The sequence below is a fragment of the Eleutherodactylus coqui genome, chromosome 4, assembly GCF_035609145.1.
Source record: "Eleutherodactylus coqui strain aEleCoq1 chromosome 4, aEleCoq1.hap1, whole genome shotgun sequence".
Classification (NCBI taxonomy): domain Eukaryota; kingdom Metazoa; phylum Chordata; class Amphibia; order Anura; family Eleutherodactylidae; genus Eleutherodactylus; species Eleutherodactylus coqui.
Window position 1 is genome coordinate 57,390,270 of NC_089840.1, and position 25,044 is coordinate 57,415,313.

Consider the following 25,044-nt stretch of genomic DNA (forward strand, 5'->3'; position numbering starts at 1 on the left):
TAAGGGCTGGAATTAGCTCACATTACGCATACAAATCTACGCCTTACTTTCATTGCGGTTTTTGATGCAGAATTGCTGGCAGAATTGAGCCATTTTTAATTCTGTATCAAAATCCACACGGAGCCGTGCAGATTTTAGTGTAGAATTTACCGCAGCTTGTGCTGTGCCCTGTGGCCTAATTCCTCCCAAATAAAGGCTCCCTAGGGGTGCTTTCACACCAGCAGATTTATTCAGCAAAATACACCGAAAGTCAGAGTAAATTCTGCATTTCCTCAAAATCGGCATGTAGACATGTGGGTATTGAAGTGGAAATCCGGAGTTGCACACTAAACTGCATCTTTCAGTGCGTCTTGCGGAATAATTCCACTTGGGTGAAAGCACCCAAAAAATGTGTTCAGCAGAATCCTAAGGCCGAATGTCCATGGGCGGACTTAAATTGCAGAATCCGCGCGGGACACCCGCATGGACGATCCACAGTTCAAGCTGCCCATTGAGAAACATGGGCGTCCGCAGCTCAATTAAAGCATGCGGATCTGTTTTGCGGACCTTTTGACCCGGACAGGCCCACAGAAAACCCGGACGGATAAGCAGTGTCCTCAGCCATGGGAAGGGTCGGATTCCACTGCGGGCTCCTGCATACGGAATCTGATCCACCCGCGGACAGGAGGCCTAAAGGTGGTAGATCAGCCAAGATCCTGACTGGAAAAGATTCAAAACAGTAAAAGTTATTGGAATGTCTAATTAGAAGTAGATATTCTACTTACTTGTTAACCATATAATAAATGGTGGCGTCCCGAGCATAAAATTTTTTCTCAGTAAGTTGCCAAATGATAGAAAATGTTTCCTATGTAAATAGATATATATTACTACTAATAAAAGGGAAAATTATATGTTGAAGAATGGTGTCTGATCTGCAGGCAGAATGTTATAGAGCAGGAGAAGCTAAACAGATTGACTTATAGTTTTATGGGGAAAGATAAGTATAACTTGCATTTTATTCAATTAAATCCCTGCAATTATTGAGCTTAGGAGTCCAGTGGGCGGTCCTATCGATGATTGACAGCTTTCCCAGTGTGAGTGTGCTTTCAGAGATAGCTGTAAATCACTGATATGACTGCTGCTGGATTCCTTAGCATAGAACGTAAAGGGTTTAAAATGCAAAAAATACAATTCTACTGAATCTTTCCCCATAAAACTGTATATTAATCTGCTCAGCTCCTCCCTTATAACGTGATGCCCACACATTGAACTGCATGTACAGTGTGACAAGTTGCCTTCAAACAAAATCAGACAAGTTATTTCAGGGACAACATTCAAACTGTTACAACATTGAGGCTATAAAAGTAAAATAAAAATACAGAATAAATATTACTAATAACAAATTGGAGTCCACATTGGTGGTCTGAAGTTGAGCTAAATTGGCATCTTCTTTGTTTTGTGGATTCACCTCATTTACAACTTGCTTCATATAACTACAGAGAACTCTCTGTAGTGACTCCCTGGTGTAGAAACATTTCCAAAACTGTCCTTACGCAATGTTCTAAACAGCTGGAAGATCTATACTGGAAATAAAGTATGTTCATATATAAAATTTGACTAATACATCTTATGTATATTAGTATTCCCCAACATCATCGACCGGATGATCTAAAATTGCCAATATATTGTCTTGTTGCTTCCTTGTAGTCCTGGAGTTCTAGGTTTGATCTGACCTTGATGGGGTTTTGAGTCTGGGGCCCCACCACTGCAGGGCAGTTGTGCTAACCACTGGGTCACCACCAGCACCTCCACTCTTGTCCAAGGAATATTTTGGAGGCCAAATGAACTGAACTTTTACTTCTATTGATTTTAATGGAAGTCGGAATTGAGAGTCCCGATTTACAATTATTTTTTTAAATTGGGTCGGTCACTCACGACCCAATTACTTCAATAATCGCTAAACACTAATTTATATATTGTTATACCAAATATAACACTAAAAGTCTCAGATCCAAACTTCTTACACACCAAGGATATGCTTTTGACACACATTCATTAAACAGAACCCTAAGGGTATCTTCACACAACGAAATCTGATGCAGATTTTTCTGTGCAGATTCTGCTCCTAAAACTGCTGCAAAAACCAGTAGCTAACCTGTATATTTCTGCCCTGCGGATCTATGTGAGAGGTGATGGATATCAAGCTAAGAGTCTCCCTGATTCCCCAGGATTAGCTTAGGGTTGGGGTGAGGTGTAGTGAGCCATTCTGGCTCAAGGACCGGAAGCACCAGGACCAGCTCTTTCAGGCACAGCATTGTGCTCTTGTCCTCATATGTGGGCAACGGTCCTAGGAGGGACTTGTGCCTTGGCTCCAACTATTTTGGTTCTGGAGAAGGCAAGATTTAGAAGTACGCGCAGTTGGTCATCATGGCATGGAGTCTTTGTGGGTCCTGGTAGTATGACTCGGAAGCAGACATCTTGTAGCAACCAAACTTTACTAACAGTATGAACAGATGAACTTATAACACTTTTTGTTCCTGGGTATAATGTCCTTGTAAATCTGTGTTTAGCGGTCTTTCAATGTAGTCACTACCTGTGTATTGGGATTAATTATTCCTTACCCGGTTACCGGAATTAGTGTCTCTCTCCATCCTTCAGTAATCATGCCTTTACAGAGATGTCTAACTATAGTAAGGAATACATTTTATAATGTATATAGAGTCTATATAGATGATCATCATTAAATGTAATATCATATGCAGTCCTTGGCAGTTGAAGGGCCCAGGTGGAGTTTTTGTCTCTGAGTTCAAATATTAGATGGGAATCTACATACAAAACTGTATTGAATTTAATAGTTCTACTTACAGTGGGGCCTAGAAATATGGGATGTCTGATTCCACAGGTTATCGTAGAATTAGATGATGGAATGGCCTTGGGAGCAGAACATTCGACCCCAGGATTTTTAGGCTAAAAGTGAAAAACAAAAATATTAAACACATGAATAGTAAAATGTATTCAATTTGATTGTGGATTAGGTGACAAATTAAGTGAAGTTAGGAAGGTACCAGCAGTACTAGAGGACAAGACGACTAACCACTGAGCCACCAGGATAACAAGTCCAGAGCACTTGATTATAATATAGTAAATGTCATCTTTTCACTTACCGGTTTAATGAAGGTGAACTGCAGCTCTTCTGGGTAAATTAGGGTCACGTTCGTCATGTAAGATTGATCACCCGAATTTGTAAGGGACAGTGTCACAGCAAAATCTTTGGTATATCCAACAACCAATTGATCACTAAAACAAAAAAACATGATAATCAATAAAGCAAACAACATTGAGAATTTATAAAGTATTATCATCCAAAAATGTCACCAGTCTTACAGAGATGCCTTGGTGGTCAATGATAAGCTCGGGATGCATGTTGGCTTGTTATTACAATTCTTCTCATAGGGTAACTACATAAATATAACAGAGGAGTTAGTTGTCATGATCTTGAACATACAGGGGATAATTTTTGAATGCAAAGTTGGTATAAAAAAAATTTGTGCCAAAATTTGCAAGTTTTGGTATTTACATCATTATGCACCACTTTTAGGGGGAAACGTGGGTGTGACTTGATGAGAGGGTTCATGGCTGCTCCACTCTGATAGTTTTAAGTATAATTTATGCCAGAGCTTGCATAAATTATACAAGAAATCAACTTCCGCTAGTTAGTGTAGACACACAGACAGCCTGAGATGCACCTAATGTTTCAAGAGGCCTGCATCTCTTCATACACTTAAGTTCATCTAGTCCCTTTGGGAATAATAGTAAGACTGGCATTTGTAACGATGATTTTAAAAAAATTCTCCCTAACAGTATTTACAATATAGATGGTTGTATTAAACCAATCTGCACTTATGGTATATCCATCGACTTATGAGCACACATTAGAGCTTACTTTGGACCATATTTTCAACATTGTGTGAGTAATTTACTTTGACTGGAGTTTTATATGTATGCTGGAGTGAAGTGCCCCAAATTTATTAAGAGGTACACCTCTTAATAAACTTGGAGCATCTGTGGCTGTCCTATGCGCCAAAATGTCAAACATAGGTCTAGTATGAGCTGATGTAGATTTGCACTATAATTTTCCGTTCCAACCTACTTCTTAGAAAAATGGAGCTGAAAGGGGAAAAAATTTTGCAAATCTTTGCACAAGTGTGGCTTACGCAAATATTTGCAACTTTTTCATGGCACACAGCCCTTTATAAATCCACTATGTATCTCTCAAAGAGTTCCTTAGAGTGGAATTTCACAAAATGACAAATGAGGGGCCAAATTCGATCGATCATGCCGTACTTTATATTTTCAGCCAACCATTGCTGAAAAATATCCAACTTGACAGATCACATTTTTGTCAGACAAGAGTTTGTTCTCGGCCATAGCATTGACATCATGTCAACAACACATTGCCTCTGATAACTGCATGATCTTTGTTATACCTCAGATTATTAATCTTCTCCTGGTTGGTTTTCATTATAAGGTTGTTACCTGAATATAGGTATAATCTTGGTCATAAAAATCCAGCATTGGTGGTGGGAGATCTCTTGGCGAGTCTGAATTCAGAGTATAAGAGATCTTGATTACAATATCACTGAAACAATCATAAGCACAAGGCTGTAAAGTAGAAAAGAAAACAATCTTAAAATTTTATAAGGTCACATGGAACATGTTCACATTAAAAAACAATAATGCCAATGCTAGTGTTGAGTGATTATTGGAATATTTGGAGCAGGAGTGATCGGTCCTATTTTCCAAAAATAATCTAGACCACATGATTGATTAAAGTCAATGGGAGTAAAAATTGGGTTCACTAATTTGACCTCTAGGAGGTCCCGAATGCTGGGGTAGTGGTGGTGATGCATATCCTATGAATATGATTCAGTAGATAACACTGATGCCTCTCAGTGTCGAGGTCCTAGGTTTAAATCTCATTAAAGACAACATCTACTTGGACTTTGAAAAGCTCTGTACAGATAATGCCAGTGGTCAGATTTAGAATTGCATCACGACTGAGCCACCAGACTTGCTCTTTCTTCTCTGGAGGAGAAAGGAGAAGAAACATGAATAGAACCTAAAAACTCCATGTAGCTGTTGTCCTTGGTGGGATGTGAACCTAGAACTCCAGCACTGTAAGGCAACACTGCTAATGGCTGAGCAGCCATGCTTGTTCTTCCTTCTTCTTCTCCAGAGAAGAAGGAGAAGGTGGAGGAGGAGAGGACTGTTGCCTTGCAGTGCTGGATTTCCATGCTCAAATCTGACCAAGGGCAAAATGTGTATGGAGTTTTCCAAAGTCCAAGCAGATGTTGTCCTTGATGAGACTTGAACCTAGGGCTCCCATTGCAAGGCAACAGTGCTAACCACTGAGCCACATTCATTGAAGAGGTTAATCAATCTATATTATGTATTTCTGCGAGGTCTGCTAAGTAGTCCTTCTATGGTCTGGGAATCAGGACCACATGCTCAAATAAGAAAAGCCTTAAATCAAGTGCTCAGAAACATTGTATTATGTGATAAAATATTAATAAAATATTGCAGCAGTATAAACCAATGAACTGCTTTTCATTGCTCATTTCATGGCCTATCTAGGTAAAAAGGTAAATTTCACATTTGCAACCCAGTTCTATTGTTTCCTGAAATAAGCAGCACCAGAGCCATCTTATTTACACTGCTTATAGAAATAACAAGCCTCTGTTACACTTCATGTTATGCTTTCCCCGTTGGAAGCCTTTGACATATGCCAAAGTCGTACAGTGACATTCTTCCACCATGGACTTGCAATGTATAAAGCCTAGAGTTGAGCGAACGTACTCTGTCAAGCTTGATGCTCGTTTAAATATTAGCGTACTCGATGGTGCTCGTTACTCGAAGGAGCATCAAATTGTGTTCGACCCCGCCCCAGCTTTTGGCTCCTGCCCGCCTTGATGTGCCTGTTTTGGCCCCTCCCCGCCGCGACGCAGCGCGCGTCATGCGAAAATTTTTGGTCTGGCAGGAAGGGGAAGAGAGAGAGAGAGAGAGATAAACACCCACACAAACATCGAATGGCCACTTTATTCAACACGCTGGACCTTTCACATTTGGAGCTTTCTTTTACGCATATTAGACCCATGACCGCGAAATGCAGCATAAAATCAAGTGAGCAAGTTTTCCGTGGATTTGTTTCAGTATGAATCACCATTAGAATATGAAAATCCAGCAATCTGAGTGACACAAGGCCGGTGCTGGATTAGATGGGGGCCAGGATTTCAGAAACTGCCAACATTTTACATTTTTCTTGTGCAATAGTGTGGCGAGTATACTGAGAAAGGTATGTTCGAGAAAAAACATCCAGCAAAAGGGGATAATGTGGACGGATTGGATCACTGTGCAGTGGCAAAACATCAACTGATAAAATGAATCAAGATTTCTGTTGCAATATGTTGATGTAAGGTCAGAATTTGGCACAAGCAGCATGAATCGATGAACCCTTCCTGTCGGCTGTTCAGAACATGTCAACACCGCCATCTAATTTGCGGCGTCTTCAAGAAGATATTCTGCCCATGTGGGCCAATATTACTGCAGAACCCCTAGTGGAATCTATGCTATGACAAATTCTGAGGGCCAAAGGAGGACTAATGCTCTACTAGATGGGTGTTTCAAATAAAGTGGTCATTCATATATATATATATATATATATATATATATATATATATGTACAGATTACGACTGTCAATAATTACCAGTACTGTTAGTGAAAATGAAGTACAGTTGACATATGCAAGGTAGAGTTTTTTATTGCTGGAGATTTCATGGAGTTTAATTCGTTTCTGCTCCATAAAGACATCCAGCTCCATTTTGTACTCAAGATAGGATTTGCTAAGTTCTGGAAGGAGAAATAAAAGTGTGAGGATTACCAGAGTTTATGCTGCTAACACATATCTCTTTCTATCTATATATGTTCTGTGAGACTGAGAGGAGTAGATACTGTAGAGGGAGATACCTCCCCGGGTGTCCTCCTCTCATTCTCACACTATATATTGCAGAACTTCAATACTTTATCAATAAGGGAAGGATTGTAAATTGTGATGATTATAGTTTTTGCAATAGTTGCAATGCCATGCAATATAATGACAATACTACAAAATAATAAAGGAGCCCCAATGCCTCCTCAGTCTTGTGACTCTTCCACAACCTCTTTATACAAAAAATGAAACTCCACTTTGAGCTTAAATGAGCAAAGTGTCTCATGATAGAGCAGTGCAGGGAAGCAAACTCTCTGACACTTTTAGCAGATACTCTCCCCTGAAGATCATTTAAAGGTATGTTTATCCTAAGTTCTTCTGCTTTAACCAAATTCATACAGAACACTAGGGCTTATTACCTAATACTTACTCGAATTTTATGAATGTTAGTCTAAATTTAGGCCACCATTTAGTTGACTTAGTTTACGTCAAATGTTGTGCCAAAATTGCTGCACAATTTGCAATTTTCCACAATTTAGGTCATTCATCCTTTTTACAAAGAATGTCCCATCTGAAAGTGTCTAAATACATAGCAAAATGTGGCACAAAACTTTTTGGACAGTTTTCTGGTTCTATTTGCACAAGAAAACTGCAGAATTTACAATAGTAATATCACGGTTCAATAGCCGAAACAGGACCATAGTATACCGGCCGTGATGCGTAAACAGACTGGCAGTACAAGAACAATCCAAGCCCCATTATGACACTTTTGTGGTTGCACATTTGTTATCCCCTTGGGTTCCCCTGTCGTTGATAAAGGGTCATTGAGAGTCGGATGTTGAAATTCCCCTACGTGATTTGTGTTTTTCTTGGTTGGTCAAGCCATCTATTTTGAAAGGGGGTTTATGTATTTCTATCCCTGCTCTTAGAAGTTGCTGATTATTCATCTCTTGTGGGCAAAGTTGGTCTCGTCCCTTTTCCCTAGGTGCTGCCATCCAGATCAAGTTAAGTAGTTGGTGTCTTGATTTATATCTTAATGTTGTTCCAGCCATTGCTTCTGCTGCCGTTAGTTGTTACCACCTGCTTACTGACATTTCCTGTCTCTATCTAGGGTAAATATATGTGGCCTAGGTTTGGGACATGGAGTCGTCCTTGTCAGGGCGATCGCCCCACTTTAGGCAGGGGTATTTTCCCCCCTTCAGCTGTTAGGACTAGATTCTCCATCTCCTACCCTTGTTTATGTTTGGTGGTGGTATTGATGTTTTATGTGGGACTATTCTGGAGTTTATTTGAACTGTGTGAACACTGTCTTGTATCCATGACGGGCATGGTGAGTTAACGGACATGACAAGTAAACAAGCCCCATTGTGTTTACTTCCAACAACATCTAGCACCCTCTGAAGCTTTCACCTTCTCCCTCCCTTGGTGTCCTCCTCTCATACTCACAGCATTGTATCCAGGTTACACATTAAGACCCACTATTCACTTTATTCAATGTTCCCTTCATCAGACACTCTTCCTCCTACACCTATATTCACATACCTATTGTGTATTTATGAAACTATATGCTGGCTTACCTATCAGCTTGAAAGGCTCCACATGAAAGCACAGATTACCCTTTACAGTGCTATCATCATGAGCCACAGGGATTTTATTAGGCTCGAAATTCATAATGGCCCTTATTTTAACCACTGGACAAGACCTGTAGAGAAATAAATGAATATTTCAGCGACAGACAGATGACTCAGCAGTATACTTTTTCACCCATTTTTAAAACTTTTTGGATTTTTTATATATCACTGGGTGGTTCTATATATGGCCTCCTACATGCAATAGGAACATTTGTAAAGTAAAGAAAAATTAGAGGCAAATGAAAACATTTCACACACTATTTAAAAATTTTACTAACTTACTGAAGAACTAGAACATTTCCTAAGGACCCGACTGCTATATCGGAATATCCATCTCCAGTGATATCCAGGCCCCCGTCCACCGACTGGCCAAAAAACTGCAGCTTATATTTGAAATCTGTTGCTCTAATTCTCTGTAATGGAATTATAACATATGTTTAAAATTGACATAACATCATGCCCATGGGTTGTGTCTTTAATTGAAGCTTGACTCCATTAAAGTGAATGCTTTTGAGCTGCAATATCACATACAATCTGTAGATAGGTGTGCCGCTGTTTTTGGAAGAAAACAGCCATGTTTTTCTTGTACAGTAACTGTAAAGAAAACTAAAAATGAATGATATTAGTAACCAGGATATAATCTTGCAGAACTCAGCAGGTGGTCCGAGCTCTTCAATTAGCTTCATTGTTCTGGCATGGCTGCTAAGGGCCCATTTACAGGCAAAAATCATTCAAAAGATAGGTTTTGAGTAGAGATGAGCAAACGTACTCGTCCGAGCATGATACTCGTTCGAGTATTAGGGTGTTCGAGATGCTCGTTACTCGAGACGAGTACCACGCGATGTTTGAGTTACTTTCACTTTCATCTCTGAGACGTTAGCGCACTTTTCTGGCCAATAGAAAGACAGGGAAGGCATTACAACTTCCCCCTGCGACGTTCAAGCCCTATACCACCCCCCTGCAGTGAGTGGCTGGCGAGATCAGGTGTCACCCGAGTATATAAATCGGCCCCTCCCGCGGCTCGCCACAGATGCATTCTGACAGAGATCAGGGAAAGTGCTGCTGGTGCCGGAGCTGCTATAGGGAGAGCGTTAGGAGTTATTTTAGGCTTCAAGAACCCCAACGGTCCTTCTTAGGGCCACATCTGACCGTGTACAGTACTGTTGAGGCTGCTTTTATCAGTGTTGCACAATTTTTTTTTTGTATATCGGGCGTGCAGAGCATTGCGTCCGCAGTCTGCAGTCATTGTACAGAGTATAGGGCCAGTACTGGTGAGGCAGGGAAAGAAATATTCAGGCTATATAGGCAGTGGGCTCTTTCCAAAAAATTGGGGAAAAATACTATATTTGGGCTGCTTGTGACCGTCTTCAGTTTACTACGTGTCTGCTGGGGGTAGTAGTCCTAATTAATACGCAGCTAAGCGTTACAGCAGGCTTGCGCAAAATTGTTTCCTGGATCTGCTGTCTCTGTTACATGATCGCCGTCATCCCGCCAGAGGGAAAGAGTATACATAATATTATACGCTGCCTACAGTATCTATCTGCTGGGGGTAGTAGTCCTAATTAATACGCAGCTAAGCGTTACAGCAGGCTTGCACAAAATTGTTTCCTGGATCTGCTGTCTCTGTTACATGATCGCCGTCATCCCGCCAGAGGAAAAGAGTATACGTAATATTATACGCTGCCTACAGTATCTATCTGCTGGGGGTAGTAGTCCTAATTAATACGCAGCTTAGCGTTACAGCAGGCTTGCGCAAAATTGTTTCCTGGATCTGCTGTCTCTGTTACATCAGCGCTGTCATCCCGCCAGAGGGAAAGAGTATACATAATATTATACGCTGCCTACAGTATCTATCTGCTGGGGGTAGTAGTCCTAATTAATACGCAGCTAAGCGTTACAGCAGGCTTGCACAAAATTGTTTCCTGGATCTGCTGTCTCTGTTACATGATCGCCGTCATCCCGCCAGAGGAAAAGAGTATACGTAATATTATACGCTGCCTACAGTATCTATCTGCTGGGGGTAGTAGTCCTAATTAATACGCAGCTTAGCGTTACAGCAGGCTTGCGCAAAATTGTTTCCTGGATCTGCTGTCTCTGTTACATCAGCGCTGTCATCCCGCCAGAGGAAAAGAGTATACGTAATATTATACGCTGCCTACAGTATCTATCTGCTGGGGGTAGTAGTCCTAATTAATACGCAGCTAAGCGTTACAGCAGGCTTGCGCAAAATTGTTTCCTGGATTTGCGGTCTCTGTTACATGATCGCCGTCATCCCGCCAGAGGAAAAGAGTATACATAATATTATACGCTGCCTACAGTATCTATCTGCTGGGGGTAGTAGTCCTAATTAATACGCAGCTAAGCGTTACAGCAGGCTTGCGCAAAATTGTTTCCTGGATCTGCTGTCTCTGTTACTTCAGCGCTGTCATCCCGCCAGAGGGAAAGAGTATACATAATATTATACGCTGCCTACAGTATCTATCTGCTGGGGGTAGTAGTCCTAATTAATATGCAGCTAAGCGTTACAGCAGTCTTGCGCAAAATTGTTTCCTGGATCTGCTGTCTCTGTTACTTCAGCGCTGTCATCCCGCCAGAGGGGAACAGTATACATAATATTATACGCTGCCTACAGTATCTATCTGCTGGGGGTAGTAGTCCTAATTAATACGCAGCTAAGCGTTACAGCAGGCTTGCGCAAAATTGTTTCCTGGATCTGCTGTCTCTGTTACATGATCGCCGTCATCCCGCCAGAGGGAAAGAGTATACATAATATTATAAGCTGCCTACAGTATCTATCTGCTGGGGGTAGTAGTCCTAATTAATACGCAGCTAAGCGTTACAGCAGGCTTGCACAAAATTGTTTCCTGGATCTGCTGTCTCTGTTACATGATCGCCGTCATCCCGCCAGAGGAAAAGAGTATACGTAATATTATACGCTGCCTACAGTATCTATCTGCTGGGGGTAGTAGTCCTAATTATTACGCAGCTTAGCGTTACAGCAGGCTTGCGCAAAATTGTTTCCTGGATCTGCTGTCTCTGTTACATCAGCGCTGTCGTCCCGCCAGAGGGAAAGAGTATACATAATATTATACGCTGCCTACAGTATCTATCTGCTGGGGGTAGTAGTCCTAATTAATACGCAGCTAAGCGTTACAGCAGGCTTGCACAAAATTGTTTCCTGGATCTGCTGTCTCTGTTACATCAGCGCTGTCATCCCGCCAGAGGGAAAGAGTATACATAATATTATACGCTGCCTACAGTATCTATCTGCTGGGGGTAGTAGTCCTAATTAATACGCAGCTAAGCGTTACAGCAGGCTTGCGCAAAATTGTTTCCTGGATCTGCTGTCTCTGTTACATGATCGCCGTCATCCCTCCAGAGGAAAAGAGTATACGAAATATTATACGCTGCCTACAGTATCTATCTGCTGGGGGTAGTAGTCCTAATTAATATGCAGCTAAGCGTTACAGCAGTCTTGCGCAAAATTGTTTCCTGGATCTGCTGTCTCTGTTACTTCAGCGCTGTCATCCCGCCAGAGGGGAACAGTATACATAATATTATACGCTGCCTACAGTATCTATCTGCTGGGGGTAGTAGTCCTAATTATTACGCAGCTAAGCGTTACAGCAGGCTTGCACAAAATTGTTTCCTGGATCTGCTGTCTCTGTTACATGATCGCCGTCATCCCGCCAGAGGAAAAGAGTATACGTAATATTATACGCTGCCTACAGTATCTATCTGCTGGGGGTAGTAGTCCTAATTAATACGCAGCTTAGCGTTACAGCAGGCTTGCGCAAAATTGTTTCCTGGATCTGCTGTCTCTGTTACTTCAGCGCTGTCATCCCGCCAGAGGGGAACAGTATACATAATATTATACGCTGCCTACAGTATCTATCTGCTGGGGGTAGTAGTCCTAATTAATACGTAGCTAAGCGTTACAGCAGGCTTGCGCAAAATTGTTTCCTGGATCTGCTGTCTCTGTTACATGATCGCCGTCATCCCGCCAGAGGGAAAGAGTATACATAATATTATACGCTGCCTACAGTATCTGTCTGCTGTATCAGCTCAGCATTTTGCACCTGAAGCAATTTTTATTTTAACTGGGCTGCCTCCAGGCCTAGTTACAAATTAAGCCACATTAACCAAAGCGATTAATGGGTTTCACCTGCCCTCTTGGTTGGGCATGGGCAATTTTTCTGACGTACATTAGTACTGTTGGTACACCAATTTTTTGGGGCCCTCGCCTACAGTGTAATCCAATTAATTTTTTGCCCACCTGCATTAAAGCTGACGTTACATCAGCTGTGCTGGGCACTGCAATGGGATATATTTATGTACCGCCGGTGGGTTCCAGGGAGCCACCCATGCTGTCGGTCCACACAGAGTTGTAACTTCATGTGTCCAATTCTAAAGAACCCCAGTCTGACTGGGGCATGCAGTGTGGGCCGAAGCCCACCTGCATTAAACATGAGATTACCTCAGCTGTGATGGGCACTGCAATGGGATACATTTATGTACAGCCGGTGGGTTCCAGGGAGCCACCCATGCTGTGGGTCCACACGGAGTTGTAACTGCATGTGTCCACTTCTAAAGAACCCCAGTCTGACTGGGGCATGCAGTGTGGGCCGAAGCCCACCTGCATTAAACATGACATTACCTCAGCTGTGATGGGCAATGCAATGGGATATATTTATGTAACGCCGGTGGCTTCCTGGCACCCACCCATGCTGTCGGTCCACACGGAGTTGTAACTGCATGTGTCCACTTCTAAAGAACCCCAGTCTGACTGGGGCATGCAGTGTGGGCCGAAGCCCACCTGCATTTAATCGGACGTTACCTCAGCTGTGATGGGCACTGCAATGGGATACATTTATGTACAGCCGGTGGGTTCCAGGGAGCCACCCATGCTGTGGGTGCACATGGAATTCCCATTGCGGAGTTGTACCTGCCTGTGACTATTTATAAAAAAACGCGGTCTGACTGGGGCATGCAGACACCTTGACAGAATGAATAGTGTGTGGCACATAGGTTCCCCATTGCTATGCCCACGTGTGCAGCTCCTGATGGCGGTGGCACAGGATTATATTTCTCATTGCTTCTGTACAGCATTGTGGGCTATCGCCCCACCCTTTTTAAAGAGGGTCGCTGCCTAGCCGTGCCAACCCTCTGCAGTGTGTGCCTGCGGTTCCTCCTCATGGCAGACGCACTTATAAATAGACATGAGGGTGGTGTGGCATGAGTGCAGCTGAAGGCTGCGCAGGGACACTTTGGTGTGCGCTGTGGACACTGCGTCGTGCGGGGGGGGGGGGCGGGGGGGGTTGGGCAGCATGTAACCCAGGAGAAGTGGCAGCGGAGTGTCATGCAGGCAGTGATTGTGCTTTGTTGGAGGTAGTGTGGTGCTTAGCTAAGGTATGCATTGCTAATGAGGGCTTTTCAGAAGTAAAAGTTGTTAGGAGGGGGGGGGCCCACTCTTGCCGCTATTGTGGCTTAATAGTGGGACCTGGGAACTTGAGATGCAGCCCAACATGTAGCCCCTCGCCTGCCCTATCCGTTGCTGTGTCGTTCCCATCACTTTCTTGAATTGCCCAGATTTTCACAAATGGAAACCTTAGCGAGCATCGGCGATATACAAAAATGCTCGAGTCGCCCATTGACTTCAATGGGGTTCGTTACTCGAAACGAACCCTTGAGCATCGCGAAAATTTCGTCCCGAGTAACGAGCACCCAAGCATTTTGGTGCTCGCTCATCTCTAGTTTTGAGCGATTGTTTTGCATAAACTGTTAATGGACACTAATGTCTATTAGCAGCTTATTACCTTCATTTGCATGTAAGTGGGCCTCCGGGAACTATATGCAGAGAACATCAAGTGATCTGTTCTCTGCATCAGGTTGCTTGTTCTGCCATGGGCTCCCATGGAGAATACAGCACCATGGACAGCTAACACAGCATGCGGTCTGTTTTATCTTCCCTCCAGCATGGATTTTACAATGAACAATGGATTTTATGCTCACCTAAAAATCATCTTCAGATAAAAAATGAAAGATGGGATCATTTACACAAAACGATTATCTTTCAAATAATGGCTTTTGAGTGAATTTTGAGCGATATTCGTTGCGTGTAAGTGGGCCTTAAGAGAAAACAATGTTATATCTAGCTCCCGTGGAGATAACAGCTTGCAGTTTGTTTTCCTGCACTGGCTACAGAGAGAATACAATGTTTTCTCCTGCTCCCGTGGAGAACACAGCGTGCAGTGTGAACAATGGTTTTTAAGCTCACCTAAAAATCATTCAGACGAAAAGTGCATGATGGTAGCATTTATGCGCAACCATTATTGCTCATATGCCCTCATTGCATGTTAATGGGCCTTTAGTGATCGGATTTTTTTTGTATTTTTTCTGTATTTAGTACCAATCATAAATGCTATACTTTGCACAGAGCTTTGCTTATGCTTTGATAACATAAAAAACTGAATTTACTAGTCTAAAGTCCAGCAATATTCTGCTATCTGGTATAACTATTAGTGTACTTCGAATAGAATATAGTAGTCCCAGTAGTCTTAGTATTGGAGCCTTATAATCTTAGTATTGGTCCATACCTGGGATGGTATTTTGCGAATGCCATCTTTAATACTGTTATAAATGTAAACACTTCCAAATGAATTTGGATCTTCAAAATGTCCCTCAAGAGGTGCTCCTATGGCAATGTCCTGGAATCCATCCTGATTGATGTCCCCAATCTGAGCTATAGAGTACCCAAACCGTGCAAATGAATAGTATGGTTGTTGCAGTTTTAAAATAAGCGTGAAAGTCCCCTGTACAGACATAAAAGTAGATCAATGAACAGAGACAAAGTAAAATCCACAGGTAAGCCAATTGTATTGCTTTTCTATTTGCAATGTATCAGCATGCAGTATACTGTTACAAAAAGATCAGGATAAGTTGGAGGCGCAAAAGCGTCAAATGAGGTTTAACATAGATAAATGGGCAGGGGAAATACATGTCATCATTACACACTAAATGGGAAACCACTGGGTACTGCTGACATTGAAAAGGACTTGGGGATTACAGTTGACAGTAAATTTAATCAGAGCAACCAGTGTCAGGCAGCTGCTGGCAAGGCAAATAGAATCATGGGGTGCATGAAAAGAGGCCTAGGGGCACATGGCGAGAACATTGTTCTTCCTCTTTACAAGTCACTGGCCACTCCACAAATGGAATATTGTGGACAGAACGCAATAGTAGAGCTTGTGATGATCCAAAGATGGGAAACTAAAGTAATAAATGAAATAGGCGGACTACAATAACCCGAGAGCTTATTAAAATAAGCGTTATTTAGTTTTTTTTAAAAAGATGGCTGAGTGAGGACTGATTTGATACATCTGTATAAATATATAAGGGGTCAATAGAGAGGTCTCTCCCATCATCTTTTTTTACTAAGTACTGTGACTATAAGGGGGTTCTTTACTGTAAAAGCAGGGAGACTATGGAACTCTCTGCCTGAGGAATTGGTGATGGCGAGTTTGCTAAAAAAAAAAAGCTCACGAGGGGCATGGGCGCCTTTCTTCAGTGTAATAATATTACATCTTGTAGTCACTAATTACTTCAGAGGGTTGTTGATCCGGGAATTTATTATGATTGTCAGACTGAAGTTGGATTTGTTTTTCTAAAATGAGGAAAATTAGCTTCTACTTCATTGGAGATTTTTCGCCTTCCTCTGGATCAACATTGCAGGATAATACACTGAACTGGATGGACACTGTCTTTTTTCAACCTTACAAACTATGTTACAGCATTAAATTATACTAAATAACAAAACTGATTTTTTACCTCATGATCGTTGAGCTTATAAAGATATACTCGTCCCTCTTCTCCCTTAATATGGTAAAATGGCGCTCCAACCAGAAACAAATCTGTAATATCATCATTATTGACGTCTACGGAGCAAAGCTGGTGACCAAAGTAGGATCCAAGCTGTGTATTTAGAGAATTAATGAAGAAACTTTGAAAACTTTAATAACTCTTACTTTTCATCTTTTGTATTAGGCCAAATGCCCACGGCTGTATTTGCACTGCGGGATCCAGAGCGGGCATCCACCTCCGGATCCCGTAGCAAATACTGCACATAGCATGCTATGGAAAATCTCTTGCCCTGGCCATGAGCAGATATAAACAGTGATCTTCCACTCGCTGGAGGAAAATCGTAGCATGCTCTATTCTGTGTGGATTTCTGTCTGGATGGCTTCCATTGAAGTCAATGGAAGCCGTCCATCCCGTGGCACTTCTGCAGTGAGCACTGCAGAAGGATCTCGAAAATCCGCATAATAGCCCAGTCTCGGCGCCTACTGCGCAAGTGCAACGGAGCGCCAGCCGGCACATCCGCACCACATAGTCAGCAGCACCGGACAGGTACGCAGGCGTCACTGCCGGGGCACGGGGTTGTATTCCGCTGTTAGATTTCGCAGTCGAAATCCGACCTGGCTATGAGCATGACCCCTTAAGCTTAGAGTATAACAATAAACAAAAATATGCACTCACTTAACTATAGAATTTTTAAAAACATGTAAAGTACAAACAAGTTCCTTTGAGGAAAGAGAAGGTGAAATCTATCTCATTGACATCTGCAGACCATTATATTAAGGGTGTGCCTCATGGGAAGAAGAGTATATAGTGTATGGTCCATGTAACATAGCACATACACTACTGTGTAAAAGTTTTAGTAAGGTGTGGAAAAAATGCTACAAAAGAAATAATTTTTTTCAAAAATAGACGCCATCTGATTGACTCCAAATTTATTCTGTAGCAGGACAATGACCCCAAACATACAACCAGTGTCATTAACAAGTATCTTCAGTGCAAGGAAGAACAAGGAGTCCTGGAATTGCTGATATGGCCCCCATAGAGCCCTGATCTCGTCATCATCCAGTCTGTCTGGGATTACATGGAAACAGAAAGATTTGAGCAATTCAACATCAACAGAAGATCTGCAAGTTATTTTTTTTTTTTAAACACACTGGTTGTGGTCCTTCAAAAACTGTGTGCAAGTGTACTTTGAAGAATTGATAATGCTTTGAAGGCAAAGGGTGTTCACACCAGATATTGATTTGATAGATTTCTCTTTCGTTTATCGACTTTGCATTTTGTTAATTGACCAAAAAAACATTAACATTTCTATTTTTGAAAGAATTCTTACTTTGCAGCATTTTTTCACACCTACCTAAAATGTTTACACATCAGCGTACATTTTCTGTCCCTTAGCCATACACATATACATATATGGTCCTAGATGCAAGTTTACTGCATGAATATGATGCATGGATATGATAAGGAAACCAAGTGTGTAGCAACCAGCAATTGTCACTACGCCACACCAGTGTTTGGTGGAAATGGTGAAAAAATCTAGACCATAATGCATATCAGGGTGTACCTAGGTAATAGATCATAAATGTGTCCATGGTTTACTGATGTGCCTAAAAAAGGGTGAGAGTTGAGGCTATGTGACTGAATCTACTCAAATTGAACTTGCATCATCTGATTCTCGTTACCCTGTGTTCTTATGGATCCACTGAAAAGTCCAAGGGATGAAGGATGAATAATGACGGCGTACCTGTTCCCCTGTCAGGGTCTGCCACAAGCGATAACTTTTGACATCTTTCTCAAAAATGAGGACTTTCCCCACGCTGGAATGTCTTGGTGCTCCAGCTATATATAGGGGGACCAACTTGCGTTTTGCTGTGCTCACGCTGTATCCTGTTTCAGTAACATGCAATGAAAATTAAAATCCTGCAATCATTTTCCCCAAATTTAAACAGTAAGTGGCCATCCAATATCATTCAATGCTTAGATGGTCTAAGGCTCTGTTCATGCTTCAGGTTCCCTAAATTTTGACAGTCATAACAGTAGAAAATATGGGTCAAGGGTTGTGCATTGATTTGAAGGAATGCTGCCATCCAATAGATGGCGCTGCAGAATTATTGTTCCATCTTCCTTATTTGCAATAAAGAATATTACACAATTTTAAACAGAAAAAAAAGAAATCCTGAAAGACTTATAAGTCAATGGTTGAAAAAGAAAGCTATCATAAGGGACCTTTACAGGCCATAAAGGACCTGTTACAACTGTTCACAATTTATCTGCAATATCGACTATGAGTCACCTAGTTATTACCCGGTAAGCTTGCAAAGTTCATCCAATGAAAATGGTCTAATTAATTAAGTTTACATTGGAAAAAAAGCAGTCAAAGCAGGGGCGGGACAAACCCTATTCAAAGCAGGGGCGGGACAAACCCTATTCAAAGCAGGGGCGGAACAAACCCTATTCAAAGCAGGGGCGGGACAAAGCCTATTCAAAGCAGGGGCGGGACAAAGCCTATTCAAAGCAGGGCCGGGACAAACCCTATTCAAAGCAGGGCCGGGACAAACCCTATTCAAAGCAGGGGCGGGACAAACCCTATTCAAAGCAGGGGTGGGACAAACCCTATTCAAAGCAGTGGCAGGACAAACCCTATTCAAAGCAGTGGCAGGACAAACCCTATTCAAAGCAGGGGCAGGACAAACCCTATTCAACCATTGTCAGATTTTAAGCCCGAGGAAGGTCCATAGAAGATCCGAAAGCTTGCTGTAACATCATGTATTTTTGTTAGCCATTAAAAGGTATTATATCTACAAGATTGCTTGGTTTCTCTTGCTGGTAGCAATCACATTTTCCTCTACAGCCTAACACGATACCAAACCTTTTTTCTTGTTTTAGTTATACATTGAAACACTAATTGATAAAAAGAACTTTAAGGCTATATTCACAACTTTGTTTTACCCGTGGATGCGAGGCGCTTTTCATGGCTTTTCATGCAAATATGCCTTGCATCTCTTCTGTGAAATTCCAATCCTCACGTGCATGTTTCATGCATGATAGAGGATTACAAGTGTTTCCCATTGATTTCAGTGGGAAACTGCATTGCACTCGCATGTGAGTGCCTTGTGATGTCTTTAAGGTCCCATTGGAAACAGTGGGTGATGCGTTCCAAGGAATGCAAAAAAATTAGACATACAGCGTTTTTTTTACCTCACAGTGAGGGAAAACATTGCTCATGTGTATGACTCCATTCAAAAGAATGGAGTTCATTTTCGTGTGAGTTTTACAATGGACAAAGCTTGTGCGAGTTTAGCTTTCGTATGAATGTAGCTTTAGGCAAACTGTAGCCTTAAAAAAAAAAAGTTAATTGCACGCTTCTCATCAATGGTACTCTAAATGATTTGTCAACTTCACGTTCCTCTGGCCCCACCCCTGAGTAAAAGACATCAGCATGTCATCCAGTATGTTATTTATTCCGCCACACATTTCATAAAAATATTGGTTGCTTCCAGCACGATCTTCATTTTTTAAAGTAGCATGTACAAAAGAGAAGTACTGCAAGTGGTTTAAGTTAAGGACATCACAAATTAACCACTAACGTAACCCAATGTTGAATCGAATAACTAAAATCTATACCTTGGTGCAGTCTTGCAAATGAACAGATTTTAAAGGTGTTGTACCAGAATTGCAACTTGTAATTTTGATACACTCCTTTAATGTGACTACTTACCTAAGTAGCTGTAATCTGCTGTCTTTGAAAGATCAGATGACTCATTGAGAAATACTACTTCATGTGGCTGAGAACCCGTGAAATACACCATCAACCCCCCAGACCAATCAAAGGCACCAACCGCTCCCAGAACCAAAGTATTCTGCATAGATAACAATTGGTAGTTAGTTACTTCAGACCTTTATAATTATTCTCTTCTTTACTTATGGTTCAAAAATCCTTAACGAATGTACAAAACACATAAAAACATTAATTTATGATTACAGATTAAATTGGACAAATTAATTTGCAATTTGCCTAATTTTGAGAGTCATTCAGCAAATTGATCCCACATGATTGAAGAAAATAATAGCAAAAATGGTTCACCCATGTGGGCTGGGATATTAGGTGGACCAGGTTGATCGATGGGAGTAAATATGGGGGTCATATTGAATATTCTCTGCATACACAGATCTTATTGAGTATGCATAAATCTCTTACCTTATCCTTCAAATTAGCTGAAAATCCCACTTGAGCCAAATCAAATTCCAATGACTCGCCTTTAGTACCTGCAGAGAAACATATTTTACCCTAATATAAGAATATAACTAGAAGATATTATAAATGGATAGTAAGAGTCCTGTGAACCATCCTGAAAATGTTGCAGTGACGTTCTGCTTAAACGATTTGTCTGCAACAGACAGTCCATTTTAAATGCTATCATTGGACATGCTAAGCTAATATAGAGAATTGGGCTCCCCAGTGCACGGCCACTGCCCCATTCACTCTCAGCCTGAGATTCAGGGAGGATGGAGGTCAAGGGAACACTGTTCTCATAGGTGCACATTCAAGGGGTCGGTCTTATATTTATGGCTACCCTGTGAGTACTCAATATAGTTTCTGATATCAATTGAGCAAGGTGGGTCCAATCATGGGGTGATGATCATTAACTAAAGTAGTTTTTAGTTTCTAACTTTACCTTCAATTCCCACCATCTTTTGCTGCAAGGAAGAGATTAGCCCATCAAGTTTGGAGTAGTCTTCTACTCTTATGACGTGGTCCTTTTCATCAGTAGCTATTAGTTTTAGCTCACTATAGGCCTTAGTTTTGTTAAATACACCTCCAACCTGTAATGAATATCAAAAACTGTAAGTAATACCATAGAATATTTGGTTCTTTAAAACTGAATGTCCTTAATTTGTTCTTTTGGTTTTTAAATTTTTGTATTCTAAATTTTAGGAGCGTCAGTTCTTCGAAAGCCCAAAAAACTTTAACTTCCACTCACATGTAACAGTCATCTTACAGACAACATACTACTGTTGATTTGCTTGGCACTGGATTGCCAGATCTTTTGCTCAGAGGCATAGCTGGGGAAGGAGGCTACCAAGTAGTGCTTTCAATGCCAATATAGGGGCAAGAAATGACTTTGCATTGGCCAGGGTATTTTGATACAAAAAAAAAAACCAGGAAGCACAACAAACTATGTCTTTGCCCTGGATGAAGGAAAACCTGGCTACAATTTTGTTGGCTGACACTGAAGAGAAGCTAAGGCAGCAAGAAATGCAGAAAACTGTGTTCATCAAGAGTGGATGTTAGGAGTTTGGCAGGTTAACGGAACTTTTTGCAGTTGTCCCAATTTTGCCACGATGCCGAAATATTTGGCATATTACGTTAGTTGAATATTTTTTTTAGTATTTCATGATTTCTCTGTGAGTAAAACTGTAGTAGGCATTCCTGTAGATGCATGTAATATCCCAGTTAAGAACTTGTCATATCACAATTGGTTGCACCACGTAAAATTACTGCTTTATCAGGCAAAGTCAGCTGCTATGTTTGATTAAGGCCCGTTTCACACGGGCGACAAAATCGCGTGATTTTCTCACGATGTGACAGTGCTACAAATCGCATATATGTGAAGCCCATGCTCTCCAATGGGTTCTTTCACATTAGCGATGTTTTGTAACTTTCTACATTGCGAGAATACAAACTTGCGACATGCTCTATACACACACAATTTGCAATGTTTTGTAGCCCATGTTTCCCTATGGAGCCATCCTGTGTTGGATCGCATAGCATGAAAACTAGAGATGAGTGAGCACGGTCGGTAAGGTCAGTTACTCGAGCGGGTATCGCTCTTCTCGAGTAACTGCCTACTTGTCCAAGCGTTTTCGGGAGGGCAGCGGGAGGCGGAGGGGAGAGTGAGAGAGATCTCTCTCTCTCTCTCACCCCTGCTAACCCCCGCCGCCCCCCCCCCCCCCACGAGCACGCTCGGACAAGAAGGCAGTTACTCGAGAAGAGCGATACCCGCTCGAGTAACTGACCTTACCGAGCGTGCTCACTCATCTCTAATGAAAATGCCTTTTTCATGCAGTGCAATGCAACTTTTAAACTTTTACTGTAAAAGCCCTAAAATAAACCCTATCTGCATCAAAAAAAAAAAATAATAATACATCACCTATCAGGTGCAGTCAGCTCCGGTGCGCATCTCCTCAGGTCCCCAACACTTTTCTAGAGTCTTCAGGCAGCCCTTCTAGGATTGGAGGTTTAAAATTCCCACCTCCAAGAAGCACTGGCTGTGATTGGTTCTCGAGCACCACGGCTCAGCCAATCAGAGCCAGCGCTCAATGAACCAATCACAGCCATTCATCAATGAACCAATCACAGACATTCAAGGAATGTCTGTGATTTGTTCATTGAGCACTGGCTCTAATTGGCTGAGCCGCGGCGCCCGAGAACCAATCACGGCCAGCGCTTTCTAGGGTGGGGATTATAAACCTCCAAACCAGGAAGGGCTGCCTAATGACTACACAAAAGTGTTGGGGACCTGAGGAGATGTGCGCCGGAGCTGACAGCACCTGATAGGTGTTTTTTTTTTATGCAACTGGGGCTTATTTTCAGGTTAAGGCTAATATTTCAAGCCTCCCCTTCGGGTTAAGGCTAATATTTCAAGCCACCCCACCCTGAAAATCCCGGCAAAAGAGCACTACAAAGTCGCACAACTTTGTATCATCATGTGCGACTTTGTTGCGACACCAAATCATGACATTGCCACAAGAAAACGCAGCAATAATTCACAGAACACAGATACGATATTGCTGCAATTTTCTCGCAGCGATATCGCGTCGCCCATGTGAAAGCGGCCTAATACTATCTAATATATCTTTACTGAACAAAAAATTACAATATGAACTAACCCCAATGATAAATCGTTCAATGGTTTCCATCTTTGGAGAGTTTATGACAGTTGTTATGTTTACTTCATCCATGAATATATCTCCATCTGTCAATACCAAGATTATTTTGGTGGCACTTTCGCTAGATCCATGACTTTCATTGAAAATATTGTTTCTGTGAAATAAAATGGAATTGTTGATTCGTATATTGCAATTGCCACTTCATGATCCTTCACTTTTTTTTACATTTTGTTATGTTGTAGCCTTATGCAAGTTAAAAAAAAAATCAGGTCTTCCCCCATCATTCTGCACTCAATACCCCATAATGACAAAGTAAAAACAGAATCCTTGAAATCTTTATAAATAAAAAAAAAATGAAAAACTAACATTTTGCATTCACTAAAGTACCCACAGCCTGTACTCAGTTGTTAGTTGAAACACCTTTGGCAGCAATTACAGCCTCCAGTCTTCTATGACGCCACATCTGTATTTGGGGCTCTTCTCCCATTCTTCTCTGCGGATTCTCTCAAGCTCTGTCAGGTTGGATGGTGACCATCTGTAGACAGTCATTTGGTTTAAGTCATTGTGTTTTCACTTTCTCATTATGGGATATTGAGTGCAGAATGATGGGGAAAAAACTTGATTTTTTTTATTTACACAAAGACACAAGATAAAAAAAGTAAAAAAGAACTTCACTAATACCCCTAATCAAGGGCGTAGGTAATGGCTCATGGGCCCGGGTGCAAAAGTTTATCTTGGGGCCCCCCGACTTCTCTTAACCTCTTAACGCAGAGGTGTAACTCGAAGCCCCTAGGCCCCAATGCAAAATCTGTAACAGGGCCCACAACTATAATGCTTTATTTATAGTTCTGGGCTCCCTATATGGAGAAGAGAGGCCTTATGGCTCCTGGGCCCGGGTGCAACCGCATCCCCTATAGTTACTCCAGTGCCCCTAATGTTAGTGTAGGGATGCACAATAAATCAGGATCCGTGACGTGGGTTGTGGGCTTATGTATTTTGGCCAAAATATTAGCTAATACCTTGCATTTATCAGTATTTATCTATAACATGCAGTGCGGTTTTGAATGCTGGTGGAGCCCTGGGTGTCAGTGCGGGGTCGTTTACCTGTGGGCTGCAGGGCAACCTGCTGGATTCAAATATGGTGTCACTAATAGGTTGTAAGCCTGCATGCACCATGTGGTCTGGCACCCTGTATCTACTCTTTTGTGCAGGAATAAACATTAAACAGCCACCCTCTTCAATAAAAGAAGGCTTTGGGAGTGGCTGTTCACCAGTGTCCTTCACATGTGTTTTTGGCTCATCCATTTAGCATTCTGACTGTCTGCATGTTAAGAGATTCAATGTTTTTACCTGCCCTCTTGTATCAGTATATCAGTTAGTGTATGGCCACTTTCTGTGATTTTTTTGTCTGTTTGATATTACCCTTTCTGTGATTTTAACTTATGTAGAAGAAGGACATAACTTTGAATGCACAATTTTCAATAACCAATCCCTGCGCTTATAGCGCCATGCAACACACGGGTATATCCCCTAGTACAAACTAAAACCAAAAACGACTCCGACTATATATTTCAAATAATTTAATAAGTGTGCCAATGCCAACAATATCTAGTGTAAGAAATAATTCTACTTTTTGGTGCGTCTACAAATTAGATATAAGACTTAATTACCTTAATTAACTTTCTCCCAATCTTATG

At 41.6% G+C, this 25,044-nt stretch overlaps 1 protein-coding gene across 1 annotated transcript in view; it reads right to left on the bottom strand.

Moving 5' to 3' along the window:
* ITGAE (integrin subunit alpha E) overlaps nt 1–25,044 on the bottom strand; it is a 108,554-nt gene that overhangs the window by 19,637 nt on the left and 63,873 nt on the right. The window contains exons 10-24 of the mRNA XM_066599509.1: nt 23,348–23,501; nt 21,133–21,280; nt 20,655–20,722; nt 20,175–20,316; nt 18,201–18,343; nt 16,424–16,567; nt 15,193–15,408; nt 8,879–9,009; nt 8,543–8,667; nt 6,744–6,886; nt 4,516–4,641; nt 3,364–3,437; nt 3,144–3,276; nt 2,845–2,946; nt 765–844 (exon numbers count right to left, since the gene is read on the bottom strand). Coding sequence (XP_066455606.1) covers nt 765–844; nt 2,845–2,946; nt 3,144–3,276; nt 3,364–3,437; nt 4,516–4,641; nt 6,744–6,886; nt 8,543–8,667; nt 8,879–9,009; nt 15,193–15,408; nt 16,424–16,567; nt 18,201–18,343; nt 20,175–20,316; nt 20,655–20,722; nt 21,133–21,280; nt 23,348–23,501 — 1,929 coding nt within the window. The remainder of the gene's footprint in view (nt 1–764; nt 845–2,844; nt 2,947–3,143; nt 3,277–3,363; nt 3,438–4,515; nt 4,642–6,743; nt 6,887–8,542; nt 8,668–8,878; nt 9,010–15,192; nt 15,409–16,423; nt 16,568–18,200; nt 18,344–20,174; nt 20,317–20,654; nt 20,723–21,132; nt 21,281–23,347; nt 23,502–25,044) is intronic.